General features: G+C 35.8%; 1 protein-coding gene across 1 annotated transcript; it reads left to right on the plus strand.

The window, feature by feature from the left end:
* The first annotated feature begins 2,275 nt into the window (after positions 1-2,275).
* On the plus strand, positions 2,276-12,040 carry PDK1 (pyruvate dehydrogenase kinase, isozyme 1). The gene is made up of 10 exons (XM_010078730.1): positions 2,276-2,422; positions 3,885-3,956; positions 4,588-4,772; positions 5,056-5,145; positions 5,524-5,601; positions 7,681-7,757; positions 8,443-8,541; positions 9,466-9,576; positions 10,736-10,849; positions 10,958-12,040. Exons 1-10 carry the CDS (start codon positions 2,313-2,315, stop codon positions 11,096-11,098), a joined length of 1,077 nt encoding a protein of 358 aa, XP_010077032.1. The 5' UTR covers positions 2,276-2,312; the 3' UTR covers positions 11,099-12,040.
* Positions 12,041-12,303: the final 263 nt, after the last annotated feature.

Genomic DNA, 12,303 nt, shown 5'->3' on the forward strand with positions numbered 1-12,303 from the left:
TGTCTTACCTATCCACTGTTGTTTCATCCCTCTATTCAATATTGCATACATTGCAATAAAATATATCCAATATAAAACTCTAGATTTGTATGGGAACCCCACTGTATATTCTGTTGCTACCATATTTGTAAGTAAAGAATCTTGCAATTCAGAGCTCACTTGACCTGTATTGTTTTACCACTAAAATACCAATAAAATAATGCTTACCTTAAAATCAGTGTTTATTTTCAAGGCACAGCATTTCCTAATGTCAAACACTTTTTTGCTGTTAGTACCTGAACATAAGGTAATCTTGAAAGCTTTTTTTTTAAAAGAAAATTTCTGCCTTTTTGCTTTAGGATTTAATAACAGATACTAAAAACTAATATCAAAGGCAAAAAAAGAGTAGAGTGCAACATTGAGACAGTATTTGTAAGACATTCTGTAGCCATTATAATCTGATGCTGTTTTCATTGAGGATTTTTTTGTCTCCTTTCACTAGAACGAGAGCAGTGGAAGGGAAATAGTACCATTGGTAATGCTAACTTTAAAAAATTAAAAAAGTCTGCTTCCAGTTCCTCCAGGTTTCAATCTAGCAAATGAAATATTCCATAAGCAAGTTTAAGTCTGGATCATACATCAGTCATATCTTGGGTTATAAGCACACAATATTTTCTGTAGGAGTCTTACGTATTCTTTCCCTAGATAGACCATGGTTGCACAGGGAAACAGCCATTTGCCCATTCACCGAAGTCTTCCTTACCCTAAGCTGTCTTCCATATTTGACCCAGGATTGCGAAGATACAGCCTCCAGATACAAAACTAATTTGTGGAATGTCATTTGCTGAGTATATGAGACATTTTAAGATACTCTTTACATTCTAATACCTTCTGTCAGACTTGTTAATGGAATTTTACCTGAGAAAAGGGAAAAGCCAGTAACAGTCATGCCTGAAACAATCTGACTGATGAGAAGAATGAAAGGTTTCTGGGCAGAGGTCATATGTAGACTGTTAAGTGTCACTAGGGAGGAATTTCTTGTAAGCTGTTCACTTTTTATTAAGTTAACTGACATTGTCTTATCAGTGTAGTTTATCATGTATCTGAGTCTGGATGCATTAAACTAAACTACTCCATTTCAATTTGGTGAAGATTTTTCCTGTTTAAGACACTCCCAGCTTCCTCTTTCTCCACATCCCTTCCTTTAATCTTCTTCCCCAACTCCGTCTTGCCAGATGGAAGGAGTGAACTGAGCAGAAACACCAGAGTTAATTGCTAGGTTAGGAGTTACCTCTTGTGTGACACACTAAGCCTGAGGCATGCACTTCACTGCAGCAGAGGAACAGGTTGGTAAGTTCAAAAGCTGTTTACATGACACTCTTGAAGTCTAGAAAGAAGTCTGTCTGAGAATAAAGTGCAGCACTTCTTAGCCTCTTCCCCACCCCACACTCTCCTTTCTCACCTACTAAAACAAGCATTGGGGGAGTAAATTTAGGTCTTGATCTTTATAACCACATTTAGTTGCCACCCACACAGATGATGCCTGTGCTTACAAAAAGGACAGGTCAGTTATCAACAGGTGCAGTAATTTAGCTTCTAGCTTTTAAAAATGTAAAAAAATTAAAAAGTAAACATATGGGAGAACTACTATTGTAATGATTAAGCACAGTAGCTGCCCTTTCATTTCTCTGTCAGCATTCATGTGAATTCATTCATGTGTCTTCTGTTCCTATAAGACAGTGAATTTAAACTACAACAGATGTAGGTGAAAATGAGATAAATATTACTGAATTTTTTTTCAGAAAGTGTTCCAATATGAGTTATGGTAATCCGTAAGATCAGTGATGAAGCAGATTGTATGGGACCATGATATTTTCTCAGGCATCCTTCCCGTAAATATAGTTTCGTGTGCTGTTTTCACTTGCCTCTCTGACATGCTCAGAATGACACACTGTTTGATCAGTGCTAGTTACAGTCAATGTCTGCTGCAAATAAAATATCTACATGGATAGAAGTGATATTTCAAGTTAAATAGTATGGGTCTGCAACTACTGCAGTAGTTACTCTTTATGTTTTGAAGAATCTCGTTACCGCAACAGGGCTGGTAGGTTTCAATATGAGTTTACATTTTAAAATATAAATGGGCCGCTGTCATGAAAGAAACATTGGCTTACCAGACTGCCTGAGTCAGCTTTAAAACCAAACCACAGACCTCTTATGCAAGAAAGTAGAGTTTGTGTAGTTCTCTACCATAAGCACTGACTTTATTCTGATGATGTCATATATTTATTTTGGTCTTAGGATCTGAAAATGCTTGTGAAAAGACTTCATTTATGTTTCTGCGACAAGAGTTGCCTGTGAGATTGGCAAACATCATGAAGGAAATAAGCCTGCTTCCAGACAACCTCCTGAGAACACCTTCAGTTCAGCTGGTGCAGAGCTGGTAAGAACAGAGCCGTTTCGTATCTTTAAGGGTGACCTTCTGCATATACACAAGTTGGAGGAACTAATTATCTTCTGTAGAAAGAACATTTAATGTGCTCATTACATGAACATCACCTATTTAGACTGAGTAAATATCCCAATGTGACACAGATCAGAAACTAAATGTATAGACTTGGAAAAAACCCCTTAGGAGCAATTACAGAACCCACAAGGGAATTAAAAATCACTAGCTATTGCAGATAGTAATGTATGAGAATTGAGTAAAACCAAAAATCCACTAGAACAATGTTTAATAGAGGACTTACCTAAAATGAAGAAGTAACTTGAAGAAAACAACATAAGCAGGCTAATGCACAAAATACTTGCAAAAGATAGTAGAAACCATTTAAAAGACAGGTTACTGCAGATTGAGAGTAAAGGTGTAGAAAATACATAAGTAAAGAGCAATAGGAAGCTTCTAAAGCCAAAATGTGTAAAACAAAAAAGACATAATTTGAAAAGTAAGATTTCCTTTCAAGTAAGGAACTTACACATGAGCATAAACTTTTGTAAAATGAAAACAAAACAAAGAGATTGCTTGGCAGCTACTAAAGGCACATGGCTATCTGGAAAGGCTTTTACAGTTAAGAAAACAGAAAATCTGCCAGTGAATAAGTGAGATTGATTAGATGACTGAATATAAAAAGAGCTATCAATGAAGATGGAGGCTCTTAATGGAACACAAATGCTTAAATTCTCATGACACTAAATAATATTGATCAAATGGGAACTGAATTCCACTTGGACAAATGCAAAATAGAGCACAGAGAGGAACCTCCTGTCCCTGTATGCTTGCTTGCTTACAGTGGAAAAAGAAGTTTTGATGCTACCGGGGATATTTTTCTGAATATGTAAGTTGATGGACAAGAAGGCAAATAGGAACTAAGTAACAAATGGGGAGGAATATAATACTACCACTGTGTTAGCCCATTATTCCTCTGAATTGCATGCAGTTTTAGTCACTCCATCCTGAACAGAACAGACCAAGAGGGATAATCAGAGGGTTGGAACAATTTCTACGTGAGGAGAAACCAAATAGAATTCTTCAGCTTGGAAAATACAAATCTAAGGAAAGAGATGGCAGAAATACTTAAATCATGAAGAAGCTGGGAAGATTTTCTAATAACAGGAACTCACTGGGGCTTCAAATAAGTGATCACCTACTGGGTTTAAAACACAAGGAAGATCTTTTATTCATTCTAATTAAATTGTGGAATTCATTTTTCTGGAAATGTTTGGAAGAAAACATAATGAATAGCTTCAAAAGGATCTAATAAAATTCACAGGGGATATAGGTCAATGGGTTATATCAATTGCAACAATTTGTAAACAAGCAACCTTGGAAGACCATAAATTGCTAACCAAAGGGATCTGGGGAGGCTTATTACAATTGGTCTTTGTCATGTTTCTTTTGTTTAAAGGTATGTCCAAAGTCTTCAGGAGATCCTTGACTTTAAGGACAAAAGCTCAGAAGATTCAGGGACTATTCATAGGTAAGGATTTGCTGTCACGTGTGTTAATATTGCCTTAATATTATTTAGGAGGACTGGCAAGAAAACAATAGCTTACGAAAAATTTCAGCTATCTCCAATCTTCACATAAGAGTTGCAGTAACGTCACCCCCTGTCCCTAAAACATCAAAACACGAGACAAAGCACTTTTATGCCGTATCATTCTGGTCAATGCTTTGCTTTTACACTGAAGAAGCTATGAATATGTTAAACTTGACCAAATGTTTACCACTTCCTTACTTGTAATGTTGGAACTGATGTACAGAACTTTTCACCTGTAGAGTAGGTTTGGTCATCGTTAGCTGACTGTAACTGCCATTTGACAGGCATGAGATGATCTGCATCTAAATGAATGGCACAGTTTTCTCTTCTTGGCAGTAATCAAGATAATAAATAAAAAATCATTTTATAGATAATCAATAATGGTTAATTACTGATTGTTTCAGTGCTAGTCGCTTGAAATATGCTGTAAAGACGGACCTGTCTTCTTATTGCCGTGGGCAGACCTGTGATATTCTGTACCTAATGGTCTTCATTTTTGTAGGAAGATGGTCTGTTTGCCAGAGTATTAAATTCACTTGAAAGTGTAATACTAACAGTGTATTAATTTTAGTTTTACAGATACTGTGATAAAAATCCGGAATCGACACAATGATGTAATTCCTACGATGGCTCAAGGAGTAATAGAGTACAAGGAAAGCTTTGGCATTGATCCAGTGACGTCACAGAATGTGCAGTATTTTTTAGACCGTTTCTACATGAGCCGCATTTCAATTAGAATGCTCCTTAATCAACACTGTAAGTGCTGTTGTTGAAAGGAGGGGAAATGATACCTGTACTGTTGTCAGTTTATTTCCCTTTCATCTTTAAGTGCTTAATATGTACTTAAATGCTTCTTAGGAGTACGCTATTTGCCTTGCTATTTATAAACTTAATACAATTCTTAAAATACTTGGTAGGCTTTCAAGGATGAAGACTGGAATTAAAGATTGCCTGTAAATTTCTATTTAGCGAAACTGAAGACACTAACTAAAATTATAAAATTATATTGGGTATTAAATAATATTTTATTTTTTGGCAGCTTTACTGTTTGGTGGGAAGATTAATCCAGCTCATCCCAAACACATCGGAAGCATTGATCCTAGCTGCAATGTTGTTGGAGTTATTAGAGGTAAATTCAGCAGATAAGAACAAGAATCCTGAAAACTTACATTAATGTCTCTACTGAGAGACAGTACACATCTTGATACTCATAATACTGTTTAGTTCTTTCCTACCTGAAGCACAAATTTCATTTAAAGTGAAAAAAACACCAGTTTTTGTGAGAAAATACAAAATCTCCCTGACAGTGCACAGTGTTTTCCATTTCTGTTTTTGTCATTTAAAGTGTAATACAGTTTTATCACTTTTCCCTATAAACCCAGTTTTTGTGAGAAAATACAAAATCTCCCTGACAGTGCACAGTGTTTTCCATTTCTGTTTTTGTCAAACTGTAAAGGAGAAGAAAAAAGTGGAGGGGGAAATATAACTTTCTGTGTTTTTATTATAGATGGCTATGAAAGTGCCAAGACACTTTGTGATTTGTATTACATGAGCTCTCCGGAACTCATCCTTAAAGAGTTGAATGGTAAGTGAATATGGGGCAAGGCACTCTTTTGAACATAGTGATGGCTTCTTCTAAAGTAGCTGGTGGTGAAATGTGCTACTTTTCATATTGTTAATGTCTTCTCTATATCTACTGTAAGAAAGTTTGGGTGTTTTTTTTTTTTTTTTTAAACTGAAATCAGTAGAAAAGTTTTTGACACTACCGTAAGAAAGTTTGGGTGTTGTTTTTTTTTTTGAAAAATGAAATCAGTAGAAAAGTTTTTGACACTACAGCTCTTGCTATAACAGATTTTAGCAGCCTCCTTCCCTCCCTAAGGTTTCTTGCATGTCTTCAGCTTACACTGTCTATTGCATCTCACCCTCTCTGCAGCTCTTGTGACACTTTTAAGATTTATACTAAAAATTCCATTCTAATTTTTCTTGCGTATTCAGCTATCCTGTTCTTGTAGTTGTAATTAGATACAGCATACTTAAGTTGTGGTAAAATTATTTGAATCCGTTAGCTGTGATGTGAAAAAACAGTTAACAACTGTGTTGCTATGAACTCAGAGGTGAGCTATTCTCATAGTCCTGCTGGATGCTAAAAAAAAAATGCTAAAGAGCCTTTCTGACACTAGAGTACTTTTCAGGATACTAAATGCCAAGTTCAGACAGACCTACAAAACCAAGCAATCAAAATTGCTTCTATAAGTGATTGTGAAAGCCAAAGTGCAACCAGAGTAACTTGGCCTATGAAGCTAAAGGCAAAGAAAGTGCAGCCTTGACCACACATTCCAATCTTTTCTTCCTACTGCACAAAACCTGTCGCGCTCTGTCTACGTTAAAGGGTTTTACCTCTCTCAAGTTTTGGAGCACGATACTAAAAACATTTGTAGGAAACTGTCTGTCACACTAGCTGATTCTCTGTACTGAGGGGTCATTTAATGGTGTACATACTCCAGAAGCCAGAACAAACAGTTCAGTTTTTATAAAAGAAGTGACCTTTTGCTCAATGAATTGTGAAGGTGAGTTAAACCTGATCCAGGCCAAATGCACATTCCTTGCCCACAGCTGGGAGTGGAGACCATTATTTAAACCTTAGGCATGGCATCTGGGGGTAGAGGCATGGAGGGAAGCGGTTAACTTGAGGACAGGAACCTGACATTTTTCAAAGTGTGATTATTCCCCCCCCCGCCCCGCCTTATTTTTGCTGGGTACATAATTTGTTCTAGATCTTTTGACATCATTAGTCTTCAACATTTATGTTCATAAAATACTGGTCACTAATAATTTCTCACCAGACTTAATTTGTTCAAAGTACCTTAAGAGCCAGCAGAATTCTCTGAGGAACCTTTCCTTAATTTTTGATACAATGAATGGGTTCCCATGATGTATTTTCTACAATTTATTTTTTTAAAAAAGTTTGAACTATTACCAGTTGTAGAGACAGAACTGTCTATGTAATTTTTGTTAAGGTTTCTTGTTAGAAGTCAGCTAGTTCCTAAATGAATCCAAGAACAGGCTGTGCTGTAGTTACTATTTGGTGCATTATAGGATCATAAGATAATTCAGGTTGGGAGGGACCTCAGCAGGTTTCTCACCTGACCTCCTGCTCAAAGCAGGGACAGCTGTGAGGTCAGACCAGGTTGCTCAGGGCTTTATCGAGTTTGGTCTTAAAAATCCTCCAAGGATGGTGACTACAGAACATCTCAGGGCAACCTGGTTCAATACTTAACTGTCATGGTAAAAAAGTTTTTCTCTATATCCAGTCTGAACCTCTGTTATTTCATCTTCTACTCACTCTTTCATGTTCTCCCACCACCTGAAGAGCCAGACTCTATCTTCGTGATAACTTCTTCTTAGGTATTAGAAGGCAACTATTATATGCCCTAATCAGTGATGCCACAGTGGGTTTTAAGATTAATTTCTAAAGCCACAAGCACATTTGAAAATCTTGAGTATGACTTTTGATTAACATAGAACTTCTTCAAAATATTTCTCTTCAAATTTGCCTTCTATTGTAATTTCTCTCAACAATACAAATGTACATTTTGAATGACTGTGGGAACGAATAAAAGATACCTAGTTTGCTATTTAATTATTTAGACTCTCTTTTCTCCAGTTAAATCGCCAGGACAGCCCATGCAAGTGGTGTATGTGCCATCACATCTCTATCACATGGTTTTCGAACTTTTCAAGGTCTGTGTACTTACTATTACACAATTCTTTTATACATCTTTGTTTAGTGATATTGGATTTGTTTGACTTTTTGAACCAATTCTAGATAGCAGTGTGTTTTTGCAAGTGCAAACCTCTTGCTATTTGACTGCAGGAAGATACCTAAATTGTACTATTTAGACAAACAGTAACTGCCTAGAAAATGAACAGCTTTGGAAGATGTTTGCCTAGACACTGAATACATCTGACACCTTCTGAGTAGACAGCTTTGTCAAAAAAACCTTAAAATATATGAAGACATTAATTAATAAAGCAAGTGAGAATAAGATACACAGTTTTTCGGACATCTTCAAATCTGGTATGATGTGTAACAGGTCCTACAGAGCTTTCCTCAAGCAGTTCAGTCTTAGACTTTCCTTGATCTTCATGTCATATTGCATGTACTATGCATTATAAAGAATTTACCAATAAAACTGTACATTAAAATATTCAGATGTTCTAAAAAAATAAAATTTTTGAAGTCTGTGTATGCTAATAAACTATATAAATACTGAATAAACCAGAAATACTAAACAAACCTATTCTAAAACTGTATACATTTGTCTTGATTCTGAAATACGTGATAAAAATAACTTTCGTACATTTATGTTTGAAGATAATATACAAGTGGTAAGAACAGGATTTAAGTTGTACTTGAAAATTGCAGAATGCAATGAGAGCCACCATGGAACATAATGCTGATCGATGCATTTATCCTCCAATTCATGTACACGTCACGTTGGGAAATGAGGATTTAACTGTGAAGGTACCCACTTTTTTGATTATTTTGATTAGGTTTCTTCCCCTGTCATAGGCAGCATATTACCGACTTCAGCTGGTGATCTGGTTCCAACAATAGATTGTATGCGATAATGTAGTATGTAAGTAACAAGACCATTATGGAATTTCATATACTGCATCAGTAGGAAATTAAGGAAGAGGTTGCACAGTCACACTGAAGGCTCTGCAATAGAATTCTATGCTTTTGTCACGCTCATGTCTTGCCTAGCTTATAAGCAACCATGACTAAAAATGAAGTAGTATCTTTATACAATTGTAGTATCAGTATTTTATGTGAGAATGACAGAGCTATACAGGTGTGAAACAACGGAAAAAAGGGAAATACTCCCCAAAGTAGAGTTTGCAGAGTAATTTCTTCTTTTTCTGTACAACATCCATGTTGGATTTCAAAGACCAACTGCAAGCACTGGCTTTTTCATAGGTCTAACTAAACCATAGTAAACCAACTCTTCCGACTTACTCCTTCAAGTAATAGGTTTTAACAGATTGTATTTAACTGGCAGTATTCCTGAGGAAGAAAGATAAAAATACACAGAACCTGGCATTTGCTAAAAGATATAGATACTGACTTCAGACAAAATTTAGTTACGAACAAGATAAAAAGCTATGCACAATTTAAACATGATTTTCTTGCTTCCAAGAGATTATGACTGTTTCTTATGGTAGTATTTTATTTAAGTAGTTTGGATAAGGGATGAAAGGGAAGGCTTAGTCTCGCTCTGGTCATTACTGCAGCTGAGAGATGAGAATTTAAGAAAACTCATCATTTAATAGGGACAACTTTATATTATGTTTTACCTTAACTTTTTCTGGATCATTGTTTGAGAGAAGCTGTCTTTTATAAAAATGTATTCGGGGACATAATGCTACATGTTCCTTCTTGTTCCAGATGAGTGATCGTGGTGGAGGTGTTCCTATGAGGAAGATTGATAGGCTGTTCAACTACATGTATTCAACAGCACCACGTCCACGTGTTGAGACGTCACGAGCTACACCTTTGGTATGCAAATATTTTATACCTTGTAATCTTGAATATGTTTAATTGTCACAAAATAAACCATTTAGCCAAAGTTGTGAAGTACAGATTTTATAGATATGGTGAGTATCACGATTTGAAGGTTATAGCTTAATTAAAATATTTTTCTGAAAATAACTGGAAAAAACATAAAATCCTAAAATACTAAAAATTATTTAAAACTTATTCAAGATTCTGTTTTTGTCTACCAAATATAAAGATCAGCTACCTCAAGCAGAACACTTAGCTATGCTGCATGTACTGCAGTAAGGACAGGACTCTGAATTCTTGTGGCCACTAAACGAAAGGAAAAATAATTATAGCAATGATTTTGGATCAAGTCTATAGTTTCATTTGTACTGTGTAGTCAGCTGTACTATCCCCCAGCAAGGATGAAGGTACACAGATGTGACAGGGCATATGAAGGATCTACTTTGGTCTTGTATGAACTAGGTGCACAAGAAATAAAGCCTTACCTCTCCGTAAGAAGCTCTGAACAGCTTTGCGGAATTTATTCTCTCACATTGCATCATTCAAAATGCTTTTAAAATGTATTAGTGTTCTGCACCTAGATGACTGTGCAGCTCATTAAACACTAGATCTTTACTGAGAAGTGTGTATTTTCATTGAGGGATTATCTCTAAAATTTAGTAGATAGAAATAATTATACTTAACACTTCAGGTCTATGTCCTGATACTGCAGGCAGGGCTTGACAGAATTATAGTACAGACTACAAAGTCAGAGACATTGCTTCTTGGACCATTTTTATATATACTGATGATGAAATGTATCTGACTTAAGTTCTCAGTGTTAAGATTAGCAGCTCCATGAAGCATAAGACAAACTCAGTACAGTTTTCTCTAAAGCTGTCATCTCTTCCTGAAGCAGCTGCCGCAGTACAAGGGTTATCTAGTAGCCCTGTCTGACAAAGGAATAAAACAGTCTTCTGATAATCACAGTCATCCATACATTCTTCTGTTTCTGGGGTGTGTAACAGTTTTGGGGGGCATAAATGTTAACACTTGAACTCCTTCTCTTACTGTCAAACATAATGCTTAGTTTGTCTGTTTGCCTATTAAGTTAAAACAGAACACCACTGATTGATGCAATTGATTAAAATACATTTTTTTTCTTCTGAATCAGGCTGGATTTGGTTATGGCTTACCCATATCACGTCTGTATGCACAGTACTTCCAAGGAGACCTGAAACTGTATTCCTTAGAAGGCTATGGTACAGATGCAGTTATTTACATAAAGGTATGATGTGACACTTTACCATTAATCTAACTGCTAATGGAACTCCTTGTTCTGTTAGTATAACTTCGATTAAAAAGAATTGTCAGCTACCATCTTCTCTACTTACAGGCCTTATCAACAGAATCAATTGAAAGACTCCCTGTATATAACAAAGCAGCCTGGAAACATTATAAAGCAAACCATGAAGCAGATGATTGGTGTGTGCCAAGCAGTGAGCCAAAGGACATGACCACTTTTCGCAGTACATAGCTTTTTCCTCAACAGTTCTTAGGAAGTAGGTATGTCTATAAAGAGAATTGAAAAGACCTGATTTACACCAAGATGCTGAGCCACATTTGATATGTGAAGGTAATTTTAAGTGGGGTAACAGAAGGTTTAATGTAACTATTCTTTTTTGGAATAAAAAACCCGCCAAAACCAATAAAACAAAACCCAAGAAAACCCCCAAACCTCTACATACTTTTAAATTTTAAGTGAAAAGATCACACTTAATTTGTTCCACTTTCTATTTATTACTACTTTCAGTAGCTAAGTCAATGGAGCAGTAATTTCAGGTTTTATAGGAACTAATGCAATCTATATCACATCTGGTGAGAAATGTATTAATTCATATAATTACAGAATTGTTTTAATAGAAGAGCTATTGAAAAAGCTCACCAGAGCATTTTTCCGTTATACAATGTTACAGATTAATGAAAAACTCATATGAGAAAAATTGAGGAGCTCATTGCTATACCTTTGCATCTGTATGGCACTTTCTATTGTTTTATCTTAAGCATGCTGAAGCATAATTTTGCTAAGTTAGATATGTTGCCCATACACCTTGCCTACATCAAGGTTTTTTGCAGCTGTAGAAATCACACTTAGATTTGTCGGGATGAAAAAAAACCCAGGTCTAGCTGCTACCACTGGTATAATGTATCTCAGGTATGTGGTATCAGTCATATTTCTTTGGTTGTAATGTGAATATCTAATACATGTGGAAAACTTATCCTGCCATGATCATTGTGAATTAGCAAATAGTGTTGGCTTGTGTACCATAAAGATGCGCTGTCTTGCATTTGCTTATATTTCTGTAGGTAATACCAAAACACAGTGTATCAATGTTCTAGCCCTAGTAACATCTCAGACTTGGGTATGTCAGGTTACAACTGTAAATGGAAACTTCTAATAAACAGATTTTTAAAATTTGCCTTTAATAGGACATCTCTATTACTTTGACAATAGAAACTACCTTCTCAGGAGTATTTAAGAATAAGTGTAATTAACAGTTTTGGAAACCTTTGTATTTATGATGTGCTTCTGGTCTCATTTATATAGTGTGTAACTGGAGGTCACACACTAACATAAATAAGGTAAGCAGAATGTGTTTATCAGTCAAAGGCAAGCTGTCAAAACATACTGGGGAAGATTGAGAGGGGAATGAGTATTACATTTCAGGTACAAAGTCCTTT

This window comes from Pterocles gutturalis, unplaced genomic scaffold, assembly GCF_000699245.1.
Source record: "Pterocles gutturalis isolate BGI_N339 unplaced genomic scaffold, ASM69924v1 scaffold14568, whole genome shotgun sequence".
Classification (NCBI taxonomy): Eukaryota; Metazoa; Chordata; class Aves; order Pterocliformes; family Pteroclidae; genus Pterocles; species Pterocles gutturalis.